The sequence below is a fragment of the Lepidochelys kempii genome, chromosome 23 (genome assembly GCF_965140265.1).
Source record: "Lepidochelys kempii isolate rLepKem1 chromosome 23, rLepKem1.hap2, whole genome shotgun sequence".
Taxonomy (NCBI): domain Eukaryota; kingdom Metazoa; phylum Chordata; order Testudines; family Cheloniidae; genus Lepidochelys; species Lepidochelys kempii.
Window position 1 is genome coordinate 1617668 of NC_133278.1, and position 23709 is coordinate 1641376.

Genomic DNA, 23709 nt, shown 5'->3' on the forward strand with positions numbered 1-23709 from the left:
GGGATCCACTGAGACTCTCAGCCAGCCAGTAAAACAGAAGGTTTATTGGACAACTGGAACACAGTCCAAAACAGAGCTTGTGGGTACAACCAGGACCCCTCAATCACGTCCTTCTGGGGGAGCAGGGAGCTTAGACCCCAGCCCTGGGGTTCCCTGTGTTCCTCTCCCCAGCCCCAAACTGAAACTAAACCCACCCAGCAGGTTCCCTGCTGCAGCCTCCGTCCACATTGCTGGGCAGAGGTGTCACCTCCCCCTCCCCCTCCTGGCTCAGGTGACAGGCTCTCAGGTCTCCCATCCCCAGGGCACATTCCCAGGTCAACACTCCCCCCTCCCTGCTGCGTCACATCGTCACACACAGACATAACGGAGAGCAGAATTTTCCCCAGGAGCATATTCCTCCAGGCTGTCAACAACGGCGGCTGTGAATACCGGGCAACAAAGGAGAAAGAGGGAGTTGCATTGCAGGCTTTATTTAAAAGGATGACCAGTGGAGGTTGCCCTGACAGTAACTGAGTGACGGGCGCACACTCCAGTGAGAGACAGCGGCATGGTCAGATTCATCCCAGTGCAGAGAGCAAGCCCAAGTCCTGTCACCCCCACGTGAATGATCGCCACCCCATCTGAAGTCATATGCCAGTCGGATGGTAAAGCTATGGGAAAAGGTTTCTGTTTAAAAGGGAAGCTGTCGAGTTTGGGGCCTAGCACAAACATTCACCTCCAAATTCACCATTAAAGCTGTGGGATTTCAACACAACTCATTTCCCCCACCCCTCCCGAAACAGCCTGAACTGATAAGCCCCAAAATTGGACTTTGGAAAGATACTGTGAATTTTGAAATTTGGCTGGCAACAGATTTGTCTGCCCTGAAATTCCACCTGTTTGTAAATCACTCCCCCCCCCACCCCGCAATCTTCACAAAATCGAAAGATCCCCAAAGTTTCACACAATCTGCAAGATGCTTGGAATGGAATTGTAATCACAAGAGAGTCATAGAATCATAGAATATCAGGGTTGGAAGGGACCTCAGGAGGTCATCTAGTCCAACCCCCTGCTCAAAGCAGGACCAATCCCCAACTAAACCATCCCAGCCAGGGCTTTGTCACGCCTGACCTTGAAAACTTCTAAGGATGGAGATTCCCCCGCCACCCTAGGGAACCCATTCCAGTGCTTCACCACCCTCCTCGTGAAATAGTTTTCCCTAATATCCTACCTAGACTCCCCCACTGCAACTTGAGACCATTACTCCTTGTCCTGTCATCTGCCACCACTGAGAACAGTCCAGATCCATCCTCTCTGGAACCCCCTTTCAGGCAGTTGAAAGCAGCTATCAAATCCCCCCTCATTCTTCTCTTCTGCAGAGTGTGTGTGTGTGTGTGAGAGACTGAGCCCTGGTCTACCCCACACCGTTAGGTCGACATAAGGCAGCTTATGTCGGTCTCGTTATGTCAGCGTCCACACTACAGCCTGGTCCCACAGATGTAAGTGCCCTCCTACGCCCACAGACACGGCATCCTTTACATCAGCTGTCTTGTCAAGTTCATGGCAGGAGCAGTGAAATTGACAAGAAGGTCCCTCCCCTCCAACCCCGCTCCTCTGCAGAGCTGGGTGGCTGGACACTGCTTCCAGCTGGGAGCCGGGGTGAGAAGCCCAAGCGGCCCCTGCGGGAGCCGGGCAGCCTTGTGAGCTGTGAAATGGACAAGGCTGCCTGGCTCCCGGCGGGGAGTGGGCTGGGGGAGGCCGAGAAGCCCCAGGAGGCTTGCTCCTGCTCCTGACGGGGAACGGGGAGCAGAGCAGGGGAACAGCCCGTCGGCAGCCTGAGGGGCAGCTGGGCTCCTGGCAGGGAGCTGCCAGCAGAGCAGACAGACCGGGCTCTCAGCCCCCCCAGCCACTGCCCCTCTTAGGCGGGGGGAAGCGCCCCTGGTGAGGGTCGGGTGGACATGACCATGGCTGTAAGTCGGCCTACTATAGGTTGAGTTAGGAGTGTCGTGTAGATGTACCCTCAGAGACAGTGTCTCATAGGGGAGATCTCATTCCCTTGTGCAGCTGGAAAACAGCAGCCAGATTCCCCCAGGAGATTCACCCTCTTGGCTCCTTCTCCTGATGGGCGCAGTTCTCAACATGATACATGGCCAGGTCTTTCCTTCCCCATCACCAGATTTGGCCCTTTCCCTCCCTCCCCCAGGCTGCCCCGAGAAGTCCCATCTGTTTCCGCGGGGCGGCTAGCGCGGGACCAGGCAGATCTCGTAGCTGCGGGGCAGGGCGGCGAACCCGATCAGCTTCGGGGAGATGTCGATGTCTTTGGGCTCGACGGGGGAGCGGAAGCGGAAGTTTTGCAGGATGCTGGTGAGGAAGAGGAAGAGTTCCATGATAGCCAGCATCTCCCCGAAACAATACCGTTTCCCTAGGAGAGAAGACAGAGGAGGCATCATGGCCCGGCCAGAGGGTTTTGGCTCGTTTCTTTCCGACACAAACAATTTAGCGACATCGTGGTCACATTTCGCCGATAAAGGTGCCAGTGAAGAATTACCCCTTCCACTCTGTTTAATGATACTGAGCTCAGATGGACTGCGAGGACCCAGGAGAACAGAGAAATAACACGCTCGGGTCCCAGATTCTCTGGCCAGAAGGGCCTATTGGGATCATCTAGCCTGATCTCTGCCCAGCACACGCCATTCAGTTTCACCCAGTTACTCATGCAGTTTGCCCAGCAACTTGTGTTTAATTAAAGCATCTCTTCCGGAAAGGCAGCGAGCCTGGATCTGCAGCGTCCAAGCGATGGAGAACGGCCCCCCCGACTCCTGGGAAGCTGTTCCAGGGCTAATTCCCCCAGTGTTAAAAATTTGCCCTTTATTTCGAGTTGGAATTTATCACCAAGCTTCAGCTTTCGGTCTTTGGCTCCCATTCTGCCTTTGCTAGATTAGGGACCCCGCTGCTGTCAGAACCCAGTTCTCCTCCCAGGCGGTGCTGATAGACCGGGATCAAACCACCCCTTAACCTCCTCTCCACTCAGCTCCTGGAGTCTTTCTGTTTGGCAGCTTTTCCAGACCTCCAATGCTGCCTGCTGCTCTCCTCTGAACCCTTTCCAGTTTGTCAGCACCTTGTGTGAGGCGTGGATACCAGAACTGGACACGGTGTCCCAGTCCCGGTCTCACCAATGCTGCATTCAGAGGTAACGTCACCGGTCTACTCCTGGGCCATGTTCCCCATGGCTCCCTGGGCAGGAACACGCCCAATCGCACCATTGGGAGACTTGTATTCACTGGTGTGAGGAGCAAACGATCGAGCCAAAACGAGAAAAAGAACCAAGCTACTCCTGTGGGGTGGCCCACAGATGATAATGACCCCAGGTGTGTCTGTCGGCCTCACCCGAGTTCAGGGCACCATTGTGCTAGGCTCTGGACAGACCCACAGGGAGAGACAGTCCCTGCCCCAAAGAGCTCACAAGGTCCTGCTTCCCCATGGGACTTCAGTGCACACTGACCCCTGCGTGTGAGTGAACAGCCCCCTTGACCGCAATGGAGTGACATTGATTTACACCAGCTGAGGATCTTGCCCCACTGACTCCAATGGAGTGGCACTGATTTACACCGCCTGAGGATCTGGCCTCACAATTCTCTGTACACAAATTCAGCTCAGCAGGGTGAGATCTAGCAGCCGGGGGGCTGAGCCAGGCCTAGATCTCGCTGCTTGGGACGCTCGGAACCGAGCTCTGCTAAGGGATTCGTACCTATTGAGAAGGGCACGAAGGCGTCGTTCTTCTTAAACTGGCCGTCCCCATCCAGGAAATGGCTGGGGTCGAAGGTGTCGGGGCTGCTGAATTGCGAGGGGTCATACAGCACGGATCCCAGCACCGGGTACACCTCCGTCCCCTGGGGAAAGAGACGGTGACAAACAGCAACGATTAAACGCCGATAACCCACAGCACTGGATGCTGGGGCACAATTCAGGGTCGGTTTTTAGCCATTGGAGGAATTTGCAGCAAACGCAAATATTAAATTGCAGGAGCCTGGTCAGGCAAAAATCCAAAGTTCACATCTTGGCACGTGTCTCCCAATGCCCTCTGCTCCTCCCGGAACGGGGAAGGGAACCCAGGAGTCCAGACTCCCCGTTCTCACCACTGAACCAGGCTGCTCCTGCAGATTAATACTTAAAATTTAAGCTCTGTGGGGTGGTGTCTTTTGTGGCTATTTGTACAGCACCGAGCGCGGGGGGTTGGGGGGGTCCTGGTCCGTGACTGGGGCTCCTCGGCATGATGGGAATACAAAATGTAAATGTGAATAATACTGGGCCAGGTCCTCAGAGGCTGTGCCTATGCTCATGTACACCAGCCGCGGCGCTGGCCTATACACTATACCCAGCGTGAACCTCCTGGCTTTCCGCACCCACAGTGTGGATTTTAAGGTGGCACTGGAAGTCAGGCTCAGAGTATTTACCCACATCTATGAATGTTATTATTAGGTGTATTACGGTACCGCCCCAGACTCCCCAGCTGCCATCAGAGCCCCGTCGTGCTGGGCACTGGACAAAGGGAGCGATATTCCCTCTACCAAAGAGCTTTGGTGTAAATAGAAAAACGGTGGGGAACCATTAACACCATTCGTTAATTTAACATGTGGGGGAAACTGAGGCAGAGGGCGATACCCTAGATCACACGCCGAGTTAGTAGTCGAGCAGCGAATAGAAACAAGGTCTCCGGTGCCGTGCCCACTAGATCACACGACTTCCCAGAGGCAGCATCGGGCCTGGTCCACCGCCTTGTCTGTGGCACTGTGCCGGAATCCAGAGAGAGCGACAATGCTGAGCCCGACCCAGCCATGGGGCGGGGCGGGGGACAGACGCCCCAGGGGCCTACCTTGGGAAGAGTGTATCCCCGGAACTGGGTGTCCCGGGTCACCCGGCGCGCCAGGCCCATGGGGATGACGTCACAGAACCTCTGGAACTCGTGGATGACGGCGTTGGTGTAGGGCATCCGGATCCGGTCCTCCATGCTCGGGGCGCGGTTCCGCCCGATCACCCGGTCGATCTCCTCGTGGATCCTCTCTGCAGAGACGGCAGCACGGCTCAAAGGGGGGCCCTGTGCGAATCCGGATTGACCCCCGGGGAGCTGAGATCAGGATCCGGCCCTGCCCCCCCTGCAGGCAGGGAGTGACTCTGGATTGATGCCGGGTGAACAGAGCTCAGAATACAATCCCGGGCATTTCAGTTTGCCATAGCCACACTGACCCGGCATTCCCTGACCGTCGGCTTCCTTTCATTCACACAGGACCCTGCTCCCATGTCAAACTCGCTGCCGAGCTGTGACTGTCCGGCCCTATCCAGAGCTGGTGTAAATGGAGGAACCGCCGCTGCCCTCAGCAGAGCCTGGCTGATTTACACCGGCTGAGGATCTGGCCCTTTGTGTTTCCTTTGTCCCCCGTTTCCAGTTACCTTCGATCTCTGGGTGTTTCAGCAGCAGGAGGAATCCATAGCGCAGGGTGGTGCTGATGGTCTCCGTCCCAGCGAAGAACAAGGTGAGCGCCGTCAGAACAATGTTCTTCAGGGAAAACTCAGAGGAAGGATTTTGCTTTTCCTTTGAAAGACCAAAGGGGAAGAAAGGGACTTTTGAGAGAACTCTGGGGATGTGACTGAGGGCGCAGTACAAAAATGGAGCAAAAGACAATCCCTGCTCCTAGGCGCTTACAGTCTCAGAGGAGGGCTCTCCATCCCCATGTACAGGTGGGGAAAGTGATTTGACTAAGGCCACATGGTGGGTCAGAGCCCAGATCTCCTGAGTTCCAGCCTGGTTCCTTCTCCCAAGCCTGTTGTTCCTAGCTATCTATGGGGCTCCATTTCTCTGCCCCAGAGGGTTTGAGGCCTGAACCGACCCCATTACAAGTTGAACCCCTGGTTATAATCAGGCCGTTTGGTCTCTCAGGCCTGATGCTGACCCCACTAGGCCATCCCTTCCGGCTACTGCCGGTACCTGCTGCATTTTGACCAGGAAGCAGTCGATGAAATCCCGAGGAGCGCTGGGGTCCAGGGTCTCCTGGTTCGCCTTCACCTTCCTCTTGATGAACTTTTCCAGCCCTGCCAGCTCCTTGAACGCTTTGTGCTGGGGGCCGGGCAGGTAGCGCATGGTGTCCGAGAACATCTCGTAGAGCTGGGGGGCACAGAGAGCAAAGACCCCACTGAATATGGGGTGGGTTGAGAGCTGATCTGTCCATCCCCGGACACACCCCTCTGTCTGTTCAACTCTGCCCATTCCCACTGTCCATCCCCCGACATTCCCCTTTATCTATTTCACACCCATCACTGCAGATCCCAGGTTTTCCTCTTCGCTGCCCCCCCAGCATTCTCGCATCTCCCTCCGCTCCCCTAGCTAACCAGCACGCCCCCCCCCGCTCCCCGGGGCAGGCAGGTCTCGGTGCCGTGGGACGTGGCCTGGGCCCCCCCTCCTGCCTCCTGTACCTGCCCCCAGGCCGTGGCGGTGAAGCGGAAGCTCTCGGTGATCATGTAGAGCAGGGAGAGGAACTCCTTGTCCTCGTAGTCGAACCGGTCCCCGAAGACCACGGAGCTGATGATGTTGGAGACCGTGCGGCTCAGGAAGTAGGTGGGGTCAAAGGGCAAACCTAGGGGGGTACAGCCAGCGTTGGGTGGGGCACAGGTGAGCCGGGGGGCTGTGCCACGGACCGTCTCCCCTCCACGGATCCCACAGCCTGCCGAGTCACTCCCGTCCCGCCGCCTGCCGTCTTCACACGTGTCAGTGGGGGAACGGTCCTGCTATGGTGGGGAACTTTTCTGGCACACGTGCTGCCCCGGGGGAATGGGCTGGCCACAGGATCCGGGTTCCCGCTCCCACTTCTTTCACCCTCCCACGCAGCAGAGTCCTCGTAACCCCGACAGGGCTGGGCCCCGGATTCTGGGGGGGCTGCACCCTGACTCTGATCGTGGTCACTTCGGAGAGGGGCCAGGGTGTCCCCACTGCGGGGTCCTCGCTCCGCACCAGCCGCTTCCCCGACCCACGGAGCCGTGCATTACGTTCAAACCAAATACAAACCGAATTCAACACCTGGAAAGAGCTCACGCGCCGGCCGGCTGTGGGATGTGAGACCCGTTCACCGCCTTTTCCTCTCCTATCCCGGCCCTGGCCCCGTGGCTCCCCCTCGGCATGGCTGCTCCAGCTCCCCAGCTCTGCCTTTCCCCTTAGCTCTGCCCTCCTCTGGTTCAGACAGCTCCCGCTCACACGGAGGATGGACTCCTGGGCTCTTGACTCCCTCATTGGCTGGCCTGCCCCGTCAATCAGGCTGACCTTGAGCAGTGGCCTCTCCCCACTGGCCCGGGGGACTGTCAGTCTCAGGATCTTGATTTCTCATTGGACCTACCCCTTTATTTTTGTACCAGGAGAGAGCCACCAAAAAATGCACTGCGTGCCAGTGGGGGGGGCCGATGGTGCCCCGGCACCTGGCTGAAGGGTACCTGGAGGCCCAGCCCCACGGCACCGTGCAGAGGCAGCGAGGTGGCGTGGGGGAGAATGAGCCCAGCCCCTCACCCGCTTCCCCGTCACCCAGAACACAGCGGATCCCAGAGCAACCCCAAGCCGCGTGCGGTTTACGGGAGTGTCCACGAGAGATCAGCCCACCGATGTGCAAGCCTTAAACACGCAGTTACAAAGTTCTTCATTCGATAGCCACAAACACTTTTTCTGCCTCGCACTGAGATTCGTTTGCTGGCCCAGTTGTTTACCTGGGTGTTCCCCTTCCCTGCCAGACACGCAGGCAGCTTTACACATGTCCTGACACCTCAAATACACCGTCTATGTAATACATCCTATAGTGGGGTCCTGCGAATCGGGGCAGAGCAGGGAGTTGAGCCCATGCCTCCTAGGCGAGAACCCCACTCGCTGGCCTGCGGGGTGAGCACTTCCCCGCTCTGTGACTCAGTTTCCCCACCTGCACAATGGGCGTTATGACACTGACCATCTTTACAAAGGTCCACAGGTAAGAACCTCGGCTGGTGTAAACTGGTGTCAAGGTCAACGGAGTGATGACAATTCACAGCAGCTGGGGGTTTGGCCCCACTGACTGTCACGGAGCTATGGGCAGTTCGCACCAGCTGGGGGTCTGGCCCCATTGACTGTCACGGAGCTATGGGGGGTTCGCACCAGCTGGGGGTCTGGCCCCCGACTCACGTGGCCCCGGCACCGGAGGAACAGGACACTGACCAACCTTTCGTGCCCCGCAAGGCTTCCAGCAGGAAACGAGTCTCCTCCAGGATCCGCTCCTCGATGCCTCGCTTCCCCACCCCGAAGTTCCTCAGCGTGGTGATGGAGAATCGGCGCAGCTGCTTCGCTCTCTCCCCGTTGCTGAAGGCCACTCCTGGGGGGAAGGAAGCAGACCATGGTGCAGGGGGCCCAGGCGGGGTACTGCCAACGGCGGCACAATGCAATCAACCACGAGGGGACGCTAACGAGAACCCGTTCCCCAGGCCGGTCCTGCCCCGAGTTGGCCTGCGGATTTATTTTATTCGCTGTATCGTGGGGGCAGCTGGCGGCCGGGACCCCACGGCATTAGGTGCTGAACAAACATAGAACACCAAGAGCCAGTTCGCGCCCTGGGGGGGGATGGTGCAGAATTTCCTGGAAACCCCGTGTCCCTTGCTCCCCCCGTCCCCCTCCCCCACCGCACTTTCATATGTCTCTGCGGTCTCCACTTTTTCATTTTTTATCCCCTCGTTCCTTAACTTCCAGGCGGGTTTCTCTGGAAACAAATGGAAACAACACCAAATGAAATAGAGAAGGGGAGGGAATTTTATTGATTTCCCCCCCAAAGGAGAGCTTTTGCCCCTAAAAAATTGCCTTTGGACCCGCTCTACAGTTGGGCAACTGAGCTGAGACGCTTCCCTTGCGCGGCCTGGCGAAGCGGAGCGGTGGATCCGTCTCCCAGGACGTAACAGGAGGGAGGCTGCTCCCTGCATCGATCGGTGGTTGCATAAAGCCAGGAACTATTTCCGGGATTGCGGGGAACGGCCCAGCCAGCCCCCTGCTCTGCCCTGCCCCAGGTTTTGGGCACGTCCCCCGATGGAGCAGGTCGGGACGAAGTGACTCTGCCCCGGCCAGGAGCTGCCCTCTCTGTGCCCCCCAGCTGGCTCCCCTCCCACGGACCGTAGCCACGGAAGATCCAGTCGAAGGTGGCTTGTTTCCCGCGCCCGCCGAAGTCCTCGGCCTGGTCCAGCAGGGCCTCCTTCAACGCCTGGTAGCCGCACAGCACCACCACCCGCCGGGGGCCCAGGTGGAGGGTGTAGACGGGGCCGTAGCGCTCGCTGATCTGCCAAGGACACGGAGATGCCATGAGACGCGGGGACAGAGCGTTGGGGACACGCAGAGAAGCTCCCTGCCCCTCCTCGCCCCCCACAGAGCAACCCCAAGCCCCAGGCTTCACCTCTCCCCCCTCCTATACACCAACCCCTCCCCATCCACCCACCATCCCCTCCCCTTCTACAACCCCGTCCCATCCCATCACCTTTCCCTTCCCACGCCCCCCCACCCCATGATCCCCCTCTCCTCACACCCCTAACCCTTGCCCCTCCCCCCCACAGCCTGCCCTTCCTCCCTGCCCCACCTCTGCCCCCCCCCACTATCCCCTGCGCTTCCCCCCTGCACAGGTCCCCCTCTCCATGCAGCGATACCCGGGGTCAAGCTTGTCACCGAGAATTAATAAAAGTTCCTAAAGACTGAGCAGGTCGGAGGCTCTGAGGTAGGGTTGCCAATTTTGGTTGGACGCATTCCTACAGATTTCATCACATGGCATAATCTTTAATGAAAGATTAATCTTTAATTCCTGGAGACTCTGGGCCAATCCTGGGGGGTTGGCCACATTATCTGTGGCGCTGTTGAGGGCTCAGGCCGCCCGGGTGCCCCGGGGACGTCCCGGGAAAAGCCCACCTACCTTCATGAGCGACTTGCGCATGTTGCTGAGGTCGACCTGCAGCAGGTTCCCGAGGAGGGGCAGCGGGGTGGGCCCCGGGGGCATTTCCCCCCGGCCCTGCAGTTGCCGCCAGGTGGAGAGGAGCAGGAGGCAGGAGAGGCAGATGACCAGGAACAGGCTGATGGCTCCCAGGGGATCCATGGCTGGCTGGGAGCCTCCCCCGCTCCGCTGCCCTTCTCCCGTGGTCCAGCGCTGCGGGCGGTTATATAGCCGGCCAGCAGGGACCCTGGCATCGGTGCCTCTCTTGCGTAAGCCACTTGTGCAACTGAGGCCTGGCTTCCCTCCAACCCCGGGGTAGGGCTGGTAGAATGAGGGATTCAGGATTCCCGGGGCACAGAGGCTGGAGCAAGGTCAGTTTGTTTGTCTGTCCTCCCACCGGGCCACCCCCAGTTTACAGCAGGGAAGTTTTTCCAGTGGTTACCAGATGTGCCCGTTCCTTTGGGGTACGCTGTGGGGGGGAGGTTCTGTAATTCTGTTAACATACTGCTTGTGTCACTTGTGTGTTCCTATGGAGCGCCCCTCCGTCCTTCTGCAAGTCCCCTCCCAATGGAGCTATCCTGCAGGACCTCGGTTCCCCCGGACCGCGTCAATCAGCCCTCTCAAGCTGACCCCCTTCTATGTCCCTGTACTCAATGGGCTGGATCAAGCACCGCTTTTAGCTGATCCCCTCCCTTATATGCCGCAGGTTTAACACGTCCCTGTCCTCACTTTCACGTCACAATTGTACTGGCCGTAACCCACCTGATGAGCAAACCCACAGGATTTTTGGCACTACAGGGATCTTCAGCTTCGGTACAAGGAGCGCTGCTGCAGAGTAAATGGGGGAAGCTAAAAACCCAAAAAAGTAAAGTTCAGAGAGAGAGAGGGAAGCAACCAGCTTAACCATAAAAGTTATTCATTGAATAATAGTGATAACTACACAAGGAGGGCTAAACCAACATAACAGTTACATTATGAAAGGTTAATACCTGAGGTAGAAAAGAAAACAGAGAAAGAGAAGAGAGAGGGGGATCTCACCCACTCCATGGAGCTTGAACAGGTCGGGGTTCCCAGTTGATGGAGGTAGCTCAGGGTCCTGAGTGCTGGAGACAGGCAGAGCCCCCACCACGATCACTCAGGAGATGGAATCCCAGTGCAGCTGAGACAGAGTTTGGGTCCATGCGTCAGAACGCTTACAGGAACATGGGTCGGGGTTTTTGTAGAGAAACAACAATGGTTCAAGGGAGAACACTAGATAAGTTTATAGGTAAACAGATGACTCAAGGGTTTTCTTTAGGCTAGACAATAGGAGCTGATCACTCTTGGCTCTGGGTGGTGTTTTCTTGCAGGGAGCTCACAATGCAACTGGGCTGCTTCAGTATTTTGGATACCAATAAAGGATTTATTACTCGAATTGGTCTGATAACTGCTGAGCTGGGTGTGTGCAGGTGTGGGTTCATTAACATCTGGAGCAGAGATCCCCCAGGATGCAGTGCTTTCCAGCTTTTCTGGTCCCAGAGTTCAGTGCAGTTCTCTGCTCTCCATTCTGTATGCAAATTGAGATGTCTCCTTGTCCCATCTTTCAGATGAGGCATGGGGAGTTGTCTCTGTTTTCCGTTCAGTATGCTAATGGAGATCTCTTAATCTTGTCACCCTTGTCAGGAGGGGTCAAGGTGTGTCTCCCATCTGCCCTTCATTGCTCTCTGCAAGTTTTTTCTCTGATGGGTTTTGGTTTAAGGAGAGGCTGGGGGGGGGGGGTGTCTTTCATGAGTCAGACAGGCTGGATACTGCACCCTGGTTCCCCAAGAACACAGAGCTGACTGGTATCATAGTTGACTAAACATCGGTGCGGGGGGGGGGGTTATTGGATACCTGAGGCTGGAAAAGTTTCAGCCGAAGACATTGGACTGGAAGGAGCCTCCTGACCCAGTCCCTGGTGTAAGGGGTTAAGAAGCTCAAGTAACCTGGTTGGCACCTGACCAAAGGAACCAATGGAGACAAAAGATACTTTCAAATCTTGCGGGGGAGAGGCTTTATTTGGGTTCTTTGTTTGTGTGTTTGTTTGCTCTTGGGACTAAGAGGGACTGGAAATGAATCCATGTTCTCCAAATCTTTCTAAACAAGTCTCTCATGTTTCAAACTTGTAAGTAACAGCCAGGCAAGGTGGATTAGTTTATCTTTGTTTTCTCACCTTGTGAATTTTCCCTTTGCTAGAGGGAGGTTTATCCCTGTTTTGTTGTAACTTTGAGACTAAAGTGAGAGGGGGTTCCCCTGGGCTCTTTGAATTTTCTGCCACTCTGTAAGATTAACTACCAGGCCAAGTTTACAGAGGGGATTCTTTTACCTTTTTCTCTTTAAATAAAATCCTTCTTTTTAGGAACTGGAGTGATTTTTCCATTGTTCCAAGACCCAGGGGGTTGGGTCTGATCATTTTGTAACCAGTTGGTTAGGGTATTCTTCTAAGCCTCCCCAGGAAAGGGGGTGGAAGGGCTTGGGGAAATATTTTGGGGGAATAGGACTCCAAGTGGTCCTTTCCCTGAGTGTTGGTTAAATCACTTGGTGGTGGCAGCGATCCCAAGGCAAGAAAGGAATCTGTGCCTTGGGGATGTTTTAACCTAAGTTGGTAAGAATAAGCTCAGGGGGTCTTTCATGCGGGTCCCCACATCTGTACCCCAGAGTTCAGAGTGGGGGCGGAACCCTAACAGGCCCTAAATCACAAACAACAATTTAAACCTTGAAAATTACTTTTTAAAGACCCATTTTTAACCCCCCCGCCACATTTAAAAGCCAATTGCAGAAAGTTCCCTTCCACCACAGGGTAAAGGGAGGCTGGCACAGGGTTATTCTCTCTTCCCCCCACGTGTATTTGGGCCTTTGGGTTAAAGAACAAGCAGCAGTTTAGTTAATATTATTCCCTCAGTACATCAAGCCCCTGTACAAGCTGGGTAAGACCAGGGTTTTCTTGCTGCTGTTGTTTCCTAAACATATTAAGCAACACGATACTTAACATGGGGTTTTACCTGCCTGGGGGGAAATAGCCAGGCTAAACAGACCACACAGCAATAAAGACATCTCTCATTATTTGCAAGAAGGGCACGGACAAAGAGTGACATTATCGAATATACATTTTCAGAGTTCAAAAAGCAAGAAACCCAGCTCGTCTTGCAGTCCTGCAGCAGCCATTCTGGTCAAGATAGTTTCTGTTATAAGGAGACAGTCTCCCCCTCCCAAAAAAACCCTCTGGTTTTCATACCATCCTAACTCTTTGTTTCAAACCAGCGTAACGTCCAAGTCTGTAGCCAGCAGGCTGAGCTGATCACTACAACTCGGCACTAATAGTGACATGAGGAATTTACGCAGCCTCTCCCCAAACCTTCCCTTTTGTGATCTGCGGGTGAAAATTAAATTGTCTGCACAACTGGGATGCTTTGGGCTAACTTTCAGTGAAAAGACATTTCCTTCTTTCCAGTGACAAAGCAGAGCACTGCAGGGCCTTCTCACAGGATGAAATCACCACTCACAGCGCTCCTTGGTGTCCGTGTTCCCTCTCCGGCCGGGGGGCCTTGCAGGTGTCAGGGAACCAACGACTTAGGGTGTTTTTTTCATTTTAAACATGTTTCTTTCCTGCTCAAAGTTCAGGTCTTGTTTTTAAATAAAAATGGAGCTGGTGCAACCATGGTAACCACCTTACGAATCCTCATCACTCACCAATGTCTGAGCATTCGTGCCGCACGTTCTGATTTGATACAAGGATGGGTGAACCCTGCAGCCTGACCCTTGACTGGTTTTGAAGCTATCTTATTTTTAAACTTTTAAGGACTTTGAGTTACTAGGAAGCCTGAACCCTAGCGGTTTATTTCATTTAATACAATAATCAGAGCTCACCATCCCCCCCCCCCCCCGTTGCTGCGGGTCAACGCCCAGCAAACCTCATCACTGATAACTAATGTCATCAACCTTGGTGGACATAATGACATCTAGACTGAGGTCTATGGACTCAGTGAAGGCAATAGTCACCAGGCTATTTCAGAAGGAGGTGCTTAAATCAAATCAGCTCAAAAGGGTTGAGTAAGCTCCATTGTATTTAAACACACGTCTCAAACATCCTGGATTCATACTGAATCTAGGAGTCCTTTTTCCCCTTTATTTTAAACATGTTTTGTGTCCTGAACCCCCTGCCCCAGGATTCCACTACCCACATTTCAGCTCTTTGCTGTAAATCGCTCTCTTTTCTCCAAGGCCCAACCAGTGTTTTCCCCAGGAATTGAAATTAGGGGGGGGTGTTGGAATATTCGGGGGGGTGGGGTGAGGGCTGATGAGAGTTGAGACTGTGAGGGCGAACGTGGGATGTGTGGCACCATAGTAAAAACTGAAAAATGTTTCACGACCATTTTCTTAGATTTCACTCATGTTTTAAAACCATCACAAAAATTAAAGCTGGCTACTTAAGCCTACTATGAAGCACGACATCTACATCCCTCTTGGTTTCGTGTTGCAATTTTGCACTCTTTGGTGTCTTCTTGTGTGTCTGGTACTTCCAGTCCTTCATGACATGCTCCTGACCAGGCCAGAGGTGACTTCTTTCAGAACACAAAATTCTATTCAATGAGGGAAAAATATGCTCAGCTGTAGCCGTTGTGACTGGGAGAAGCAAGAGATGAAATTCCGACTTTCATCCCAGGAAACAGGGCGTAAAGATCGGATCGAGCCACTAGTGATGATAAAGAAGCTGAAGTTAAATCTTCATTCGATCATCCTATGATATTCCACTCTGTGTTCAAATTCTCTATTCTGCCCTGAGCACATGGCAGCCCCATGGCTGGTCGTGCCTCACTCCATGCACCTGTCGGTGTTTTATAAGACAGGCATCTGTAAAAGCTACATGGAGGTTGAATAGAACCCAGAAATCTCTATTGTAGATTTGTAAGAATCAAGTCTTTGTACTTTTTCAGCTGGCTTAACAAACACTTCTTGTCCTCTTCGCTTATGGAGTCAATATAAGTACCTTCATTAGTCAGCTTCTGGACTGAAGTCTTTGCTTCTTCCAGCACTTTTCCAATGGATAGCTCTCGGATTGATCCAAGGGTAGCTTCTATTTCTGGACAAAGATCGACTCCTGTTGTAGCAGATGCCTGGATGACATTGTTTAATGATCCAAGTGGTTTCAACAGTAGACTTACAAGAGAGAGGAAGGCGACAGTCTTCTCTGAACTTGGTAACAAAAGGAGTCCACCAGCCTCACTACTTAGATCTGTCCTATCTCAGTGGATACTTTCTAAAGCCAGTAATAACGGTTGCAGTAATTTTAAGACAACTGCCAAGAATCACTCATGAGAAAGCCAGCGGGCTTTCCCAGATTGGACTCATTTGACCCTCAGTCCCAGTGTATCTTCTATTTGTTTCCAAAATGTTCAGTCCTTTTGGACTCTTGCTGAATAAAAAGAGTATAACAACGCCATTCAGTTTGTGGCTTTTTAAATGTCTTTTGAAGACTCTGCAGCTGGTACTAGTGCTAGCTGGAGTGGGTGGCCTCTGCAGGGTGCATGGGAGAGACCAGGGTTACACTTTTCTCTGAGCAAAGCTTGTGCTCCACTGTGTCTTCCAGAGAGGTTTGTAGCTCCACCAAACGCACAAGCAGCCGTCTCTTCGGGGTCCCACTGACAAGCATTTAACTCTTCTAAGATGTCACAGATGCAGCTGATGTGTCTTCTCGTACCTGAACACCTAGAGTGCATCTACTGGCCGACCACGGACAGCAAGATAACGTACGCAACGACTTAATACTTGATGCCTATTCGCATTGGTGCATTTGTCGGCCATGTATGCTCATAGTTTGAATATAGTGAGAGAATTCTTCTCTTTTTCAACTCCCGAGTCTTTCACTGTTGCACCACGTTTCAAGAGAGTCAGCTGAGTTTTTTGCAGAAAGACAGTGAGCATTTGCCGGTCTTGTTTGGAACCAGTGTCCCACTTCAGGATGAACAAGTGACCATGCACTTAACATTGGCCTCCAGTTTGCAGTGTGTGGTATCTCTTGCTTAAATAGAAAGTAGGATGCCACAGCCATGTTGGTTCACAGAAACCGAGTTGTGTCTCCAGCATTCTTAACAGCCTCATTAAGTTCTTCTAAAATTGGCTTTGACGGTGACTGGCGAGTAGGTCTGGTCACACCATCTCAAAAAGGATAGACTGGAATCGAAAAAGGTACAGAGAAGAGCAACAAAAATCATTAGGGGTCTGGAACAGATTCCGTATGCGGAGAGAAGACTGGGCCTTTTCAGCTTGGAAAAGAGACGACTAAGAGTGGATATGAAAGAGTCTTATCAAATCTCCCCACTGCAGTCAGGGAGTGACTCTGGATTGATCCCATGGGAGCTGAGATCAGGATCCGGCCCTGCCCCCCCCTGCAGGCAGGGAGTGACTCTGGATTGATCCCATGGGAGCTGAGATCAGGATCCGGCCCTGCCCCCCCTGCAGGCAGGGAGTGACTCTGGATTGACGCCGGGTGAACAGAACTCAGAATACAATCCCGGGCATTTGAGTTTGCCATAGCCACACTGACCCGGCATTCCCTGACCGTCGGCTTCCTTTGAATCACGATGGAGCGACACACACAGGACCCTGCTCCCATGTCAAACTCGCTGCCGAGCTGTGACTGAGTGTACCCCACAAGCTTTATTTTGGGCTGTGTCCCTGTTGTCCAATAAACCTTCTGTTTTACTGGCTGGCTGAGAGTCTCCGTGAATGCCTGGACCGGGGGTGCAGGGCCTGGACTCCCCCACACTCCGCGACACATGGAGAGCAGGGAGGGGAACTCCTTGTCCTCGTAGTCAAACCGGTCCCCGAAGACCACGGAGCTGATGACGTTGGAGACCGTGCGGCTCAGGAAGTAGGTGGGGTCAAAGGGCAAACCTAGGGGGGTACAACCAGAGTTGGGTGGTGTGACGAAGCGGGACTGTTCTTAATGTTTCCTCTGAATAGTGTGGGGGTGCCTCAGTTTCCCCTAGGCAGTTCTTAAGTATCTAGGTGGTGGGATAAGGGTGTATGATGGTTGCAGAGTCCTAGAGGGCAGGTGCGTGCAGGGGTCTGGACACAGAGAATGGCCGACACCCTGTTTCCTGGCCACTGAGGGCCTGGCCCTTCCCACCTGCAAGGTGAGAGCTAAAGGGTTGGAGAACAAAGGAATCAGGTGAGAAGTTTTCAGTTTGGGGCTGGCTGGGGACGTGGAGTGAAGGGCAGACGTGGTTGTCTGGCTCACTGCCCCCCCAAGATGGACCCGGCTGAGGGATCCTGTTCTCTGCACCTGCAAGCTCTGTGTTAGACCATGTTCCTGTCGTTTAATAAACCTCTGTTTTACTGGCTGGCTGAGAGTCACGTCTGACTGCGGAGTTGGGGGGCAGGACCCTCTGGCTTCCCCAGGACCCTGCCTGGGTGGACTCGCTGTGGGAAGCGCACGGAGGGGCAGAGGATGCTGAATGCTCCGAGGTCAGACCCAGGAAGGTGGAAGCCGGGTGAGCTGTGTGTCCTGCAGACAGGCTGCTCCCAGAGAGGAGACTCCCCAGAGTCCTGACTGGCTTCACGGGGAGCAGTTCCAGAGCATCGCCCAGGGACTCCGTGACAGGTGGGGCACATGTGAGCTGGGGGGCTGTGCCACGGACCGTCTCCCCTCCATGGATCCCATAGCCCCCCGAGTCACTCCTGTCCTGATCCTGCAGCTGCTACCTGCCGTGTTCACACCTGGCTACATTGCACCTGGAGACTCAGCGTCGTGCAGTGGGAGCAGGGGGGTAGAACTGTCCCCGCCCTCGTGAGCCGCCAGCTCTGTTCCTGGCTCTGCTGCGGTCTGTCCCCCTGGCTGCCGCAGCACCTCCCCTCCCAGCCACCCAGACTAAGACAGGCAATCTTCGGGGGAGCAGGGAATTGAGCCCACATCTTAAGTCCTAGGCTAGAACCCCACTCACTGGCCTTGGGTAGGGTCCCTCCCCGCTCTGTGACTCAGTTTCCCCATTGGCGCAGTGGATGTTATGACACTGACCATCTTTGCAAAGGTCCACAGGTAAGAACCTCTGTGTGTAACTGGTGTCGAGGTCAATGGAACGGTGACAATTCGCACCAGCTGGGGGTCTGGCCCCATTGACTGTCACGGAGCTATGGGCGGTTCGCACCAGCTGGGGGTCTGGCCCCCGACTCACGTGGCCCCGGCACCGGAGGAACAGGACACTGACCAACCTTTCATGCCCCGCAAGGCTTCCAGCAGGAAACGAGTCTCCTCCAGGATCCGCTCCTCGATGCCTCGCTTCCCCACCCCGAAGTTCCTCAGCGTGGTGATGGAGAATCGGCGCAGCTGCTTCGCTCTCTCCCCGTCGCGGAAGGATGCTCCTGGGGGGGAGGGCGCAAGGCATGTTTCCTACCCAGAACATGATGCAGGCGAGGGGGTGGGTTAGCAGAGACAGAACGCAATCAGCCAGAAGGGGCTGCTAATGAGAACCTTTTCCCCGGGTGGATTCTGCCCAGAGCTGGGCTGGGACTTTATGTATTAACTGGTTTCAGAGCAGCAGCCGTGTTAGTCTGTATTCGCAAAAAGAAAAGGAGGACTCGTGGCACCTTAGAGACTAACCAATTTAGTTGAGCATGAGCTTTCGTGAGCTACAGCCCACTTCATCGGATGCTCATGCTCAAATAAATTGGTTAGTCTCTGAGGTGCCCCAAGTCCTCCTGTTCTTTTTATGTATTAACTGTACCGTGGGAGCAGCTAGAAGCCAGGATCCCATTACGCTGGGTGCTGTAGAAGCATATCACCTTAACAAACAATTCGTGCCCCCCCAAATGTGGGGGGGGGGCGTGCGTGCACCTGGGCACACACACACACGTGCGTGGTGGGGAATTGTGGAGCAATATCCCCGGTCATATTGCCACTATTTTTCCCCCTCCAACTTTCCATGAGTTCCCCAGCTCTGAGAATCAAGCAGGTAGGAGGCTGCTCCCTGCTTCGATCGGCGGCTGCATGAAGACAGCAAATAATTTCGCAGATGCTGGGAACGGCCCAGCCAGACACCCCCCCCCACCCGACCTTGCGACGCGGGCAAAGCAGATGCCAGCTCATGCCAAGGACCCCAGGCCTCGGTGGATCCCTGACAACTGCCTGGCTGGAACCAGGCTGGCTCAGCTGTGGGCGAGTATTGTTAAAATAGGGATTAGAATCCAAAAAATGGGTTTGGTGATTCGACTTTATTCCACCCAGGGGTGAAAGTAACTTAAAGGACTGACCAGTACGCCGGAGTCCTGCGCAGGGGGTGGGGCCTCAACCGGAAGAGGCGGGGCCATAAATCCCCGGGCCCTTTAAATCATCACTGGAGCTACCAGCTGCTGCCCCAGGGCTCTGGTGGAGATTTAAAAGGCCCAGGGCTTGCAGTGGCCACGAGCCCCTGGCCCTTTAAATCACCACGGGAGCCCCATTGCCGCTACCCCAGGGGTCCTGCAGCGGGGCTCTGGTGGGAATTTAAAGGGCCGAGGGCTCCGCTTGCTGCCCGGAGCCCCTGGCCCTTTGAATCCCTGGCCTGGGGAAGCCGGTCCGGTCCGGCATGGCGCACCGGCTCTGTTCCGGTTCAGGGACTGTTCCGGCTTACTTTCCCCTCTGATTCCACAGCTGTAGACTGCTGGCTGCATTCGTCTCACCTGGAACGTGTGTGTCCCATGGTGTACGGCCCTATTTAAGCATTTGTATTGTGAGCCGCTGTGACGGTGTAGCTCTCCAGACAGGAGAGAGACAGTAACCACAGTGCCGATCTCCCACAGAAGGTCTGTCATGTCCTGCCCTGCCTGCAAGGCCCATCTACAAAAAGACAAACTTGGGCAGAACATCAAAGAGGACCAGAGACTTTCCCCACTCCACGCCGCCGATGAGTCAAGCAGGGGAATTCCTTCCGCCACCTGAGTTTGCAGCTCCCAGTGCAGAGGGGGAAAGGAATAAAAAGCCCTAACCAGGAAGAGCTGGCTCTTTATGCTGGTTGAATTCAGAGGGGCAAGGATCACGCGGCATAAACAAACGATCCCCACTGCTTAGTCTGGGTTAGCCTTAAAGGACGGAGAGATTTTGCTTCCAGTGGCTCTCGACCTTTCCAAACGACTGTCCCCCTTTCAGGAGCCTGGTCTGTCTTGCATACCCCAAGTTTCAGCTCCTTTAAAAACGACTTGCTGACAAAATCAGACACAGAAATACAAAAAAGGGTCCCAGCCGCACTGTTACTGACAAGTGGCCGACTTTCTCGTTTTTATTATGTAATTATGGAATAAATCAGTTGGAATATAAATATGGCACTGAAGTCTCAGTGGATAGTCCATAGAGCAATATAAACCGGCCGTCTGACATTTTAGTTTGTATGGACCTCGCGAGCGCTTTTTATGTAGCCCGTTGTAAAACGAGGCCAGGCTCTAGAAGACAGACCCCTGGCAGAGCTGGGGTACCTCTGTGTCCCCCGGGCTGAGGACCCCTAGACATTGCTGTTACTCTTTGAAACTTATGATTGGAACGCACTTGTGTGTCTCTGCATTTACCTGCTTTAACCTTGTAAGCGTCTCTCTCGTTTCCTTTCCCTAGTTAATAACTCTTCCGACCTGGCTACAAGCGTCAGCCCTGGGGAGAGACCTAATGTGAAACAGGCAAGGGGTGCGGGATGGTCCCTTGGGAGTAACCTGAGCAGTGCTGTGATTCTTGGCGTAAGGGACCATCTGTCACACAGGCGGGCTCACCTGGGCGGCGAGACAGCGGAGTAGGGCAGCCCATTGTGGTTGGACGTATTCCTGGAGGTTTCGGCATGTGGCTCGTTAAAGACAGTCCTGGAGGGGTTGCAGCCCTAGATCGGAGGAGCCCAGGGGACTGCCTGTGACCCCACATTAAGGCTGCGTGGTGCGAGAGGACGATCCGGGGTGAACGCTAAGCAGAGAGCTCCGTCTGCCCTGCGGCGGGACTCGCACTCCTGAGCTGTGGCAGGACGGCTTGGCACCCCCCAGCTGGAGCAGCTCAGCACCGAGCCCACGCAGCCCCGGCCGGGAGCTGCCCCCTCTGCGCCCCCACCCCCGGCTCACTCCCCTCCCGCGCACGCGACTGACCGTAGCCCTCGAAGAGCCAGCTGAAGGCGGCTTGTTCCCCGCGTCCGCTGAACTCCTCGGCCTGGTCCGGCAGGGCCTCCTTCACCGCCTGGTAGCCGCACAGCACCCCCCCCCCCCGGGGGCCCAGGTGGAGGGTGTGGACGGGGCCGTAGCACTCGCTGATCTGAGACGGGGACGGAGCGTCGGGGAGGCAGACGTCTGCCCTCTCCTCACTCCCATCTACCAGCCCCGGCCTCTTCCCCACCCCAGCCCCCCAAACACAGGGCACCTGCTGTCCCTCCCCCTCCTCATGCATCCCCGTCCCCTTCCCCTAATTCAGCAGCCTCCCCCACATACTCCCCCGCGGGCCACGCCTGTGGTTTTCCAGCTGGGAGGCTGCAAGCTGCATTTTTGGCCTTTGCCGGTCTCTTCTGGCCCCTTTTGTGTGGGTTTGTCTTGTGTTGTTTCCTAGAAAACAGCATCAGAGTCCAACAATGGCAGCACCGGCTGCAGTCAGAGTCAAAGCCCCTCTCGTTCGCAGAGTCACAGACAAAGGAGACCCTGTTACCCCCCATAAAACTACCAAAGACCAAGGGTCAGGGTTTAAACAGGTTAATTCAACCCTTTACACTCCAGAGGCTTTCGCTGGGTTTTTTTTTCTTTTCTTTCTTTCCTGCAGCGTTAATAGAAGTTTAAAGGCTTGTTAATGACATTTGCCGGGGGGCTAGGCAGGCTGAGGTCCCTGCGTCTCAAACCCCAAACCTGGGTTAATGGACGTTGACAGTGTCAGGGTCATCTTAGCACCTTTGACCCTTGAGGCTGCTTTATTCCAGCTGAACAAATGCAAGTCACCCTCGTGTCTGTCTGTCCATCCCTCAAGCCCCTCTCTCACTCACACACTCTCTCTTTCCCCTGGCACCCCGTCCACGCGGGACACCTCCCGCTAGCTAACCAGGCCCTCCCTTCCTCGCTCGGGCAGTGGGACCGCCCTCGCTCTGCAGCCGCCTCCATCCCCCTGGGACTCAGCAGAAGGGTTCTGTTCCCGCGGTGGCCAAGTGAACGGCTGGTGCAGCCCGGCGAAAGGAAGCCGTGGCCGTCCTTGTTCCCCAGCCAAGCCCGGGAAATGTCCCCGCCAGAGTCCTGCCGATGCATCGCAAATGGCGCAGAGTGCTGTGGCTAGCAGAGAGCCAGGGGCTGCCCAGAACAGCCTGCACACGGATGTTGGTGATTGTCTGGCCCCCTGGCACCCTGTCATGGGCTCTGAATGCAGCCAGACGGGACCCTCTGGTCGTGTGACACCCCTCGGGGCATCTGTCACCAGGGCAAGCCTCCCTGGCTTCAGTGCCTCCTGGGTCTGCCCTCAACGCATTCAGCACCCCCCGCTCCACGCCCTGAACTCCCCGCAGGGAGGCCACCTGGATGGGCCACTTGGGGAAGCTTCCACCCCCTCCCCCCAGAGGAGCCCTGCACCCCAACTCCACGGTCAGCAGTGACTCTCAGCCAGCGTGTAAAACAGGTTTATGAGTTCCCCTCCTCCTTCCTTTGCCTCTTTCCAGGCCAAACCGGTCGCCTGGCCTCCACCTCTCTCTTTGTTCTCCGACGGATGGGCCCCGGCCATCAGTTCCCAGACTCCGGAGTGTCCGGCCATTGTCTGGGTCCAGAGAGCCAGCCGGCAGTCACACGCACCTGCCCTCCAGGGCTTTCTGCAATGCTCACATGCCCTTGTCCTGCCACCTGTACTTGTGCCACACATAGGGGAAACTGAGGCACACACACTCGTCCTAGAGAACATTCAGGAAATTTCCACTTCTTCACAACCACTGACAGACATGCCGTCACGCACCAGTGAGGACCCACCCACCCGCTAGTATATTATGTGATTTATGGACAGCCGCAAACACCTGACCCCTTCTTTAATCATGATCAACAAGTGGGATTGGTCTCTGGGCTGGAGGGACTCCAGAGACACCCAAGTGTGACCTATGCTGGCCTCAAACCCCCGGGGTTTTGGCTCAGTTCACAAAACTCAAAGCTCTTTCAAAGTCTTTGCTGGAAATCCAATCCCTGATTAAATCCGCCTCCTTCCCCCTTGTCTCCAGGATCTAATATGGCTTTTTGAACGTGGAAATTGCATGTCAAATCTCCCTTGACTGACAGCTCCATGTAGTGGATAACAACTTACTACTGCTACTGGTTGATGGGAGTTGCTCCTGGGACTCCAATCTACGCTGGGATGCTGAGAGGTAAACCCTGCTGGCCAACGATGGCTGGCACTTTAATAAAAGAAGATCATTTGTACCACAGCTTCTCCTAGACCCAAGCTCAGGGTCGCCATTGGGCCGGGGAGCGAGAACAGCTTTGGACCCGGCTTTGTTCGCACTCCTGAATTAAACAAAGTGTCTGAGCAGGAATCCCCTGCTGCCTCAGAAAGGGAAGGGGTCCTGCCGTGAAGAAACAATGACCAGCCCTCACAGCCGTCCTGTGCCTTGTCGGACCTTGGTCGCACTGTGTGCTCAGTGCAGGTCATTTCACATCGAGCTGCTGGCTGGCCCATTTGTTCAGCCCGTCTTCCACCCCGCCGGTCCCGGAGCTGCTGAGACCTGGGCCCAGCAACGGCCAGGTCGGAGCCGCTTGTTCTGCAGGGGAAGCGCAGGCCTCCTCTCCCCAGGGGTTTCAAACT

At 55.0% G+C, this 23709-nt stretch overlaps 2 protein-coding genes across 2 annotated transcripts; both read right to left on the reverse strand.

The window, feature by feature from the left end:
- Positions 1-454: 454 nt before the first annotated feature.
- On the reverse strand, positions 455-10218 carry LOC140901969 (cytochrome P450 2A13-like). The gene is made up of 9 exons (XM_073321479.1): positions 9924-10218; positions 9140-9302; positions 8205-8354; positions 6448-6608; positions 5963-6139; positions 5428-5569; positions 4853-5040; positions 3728-3869; positions 455-2401 (listed from the first exon to the last, which is right to left on the reverse strand). The coding sequence occupies exons 1-9, from the start codon at positions 10101-10103 to the stop codon at positions 2220-2222; spliced, it is 1485 nt and encodes a 494-aa protein (XP_073177580.1). The 5' UTR covers positions 10104-10218; the 3' UTR covers positions 455-2219.
- Positions 10219-16106: 5888 nt separating this feature from the next.
- On the reverse strand, positions 16107-21345 carry LOC140902367 (cytochrome P450 2A13-like). Its single transcript, XM_073322385.1, has 4 exons — positions 21051-21345; positions 18171-18320; positions 16504-16853; positions 16107-16130 (listed from the first exon to the last, which is right to left on the reverse strand). The coding sequence occupies exons 1-4, from the start codon at positions 21343-21345 to the stop codon at positions 16107-16109; spliced, it is 819 nt and encodes a 272-aa protein (XP_073178486.1).
- Positions 21346-23709: the final 2364 nt, after the last annotated feature.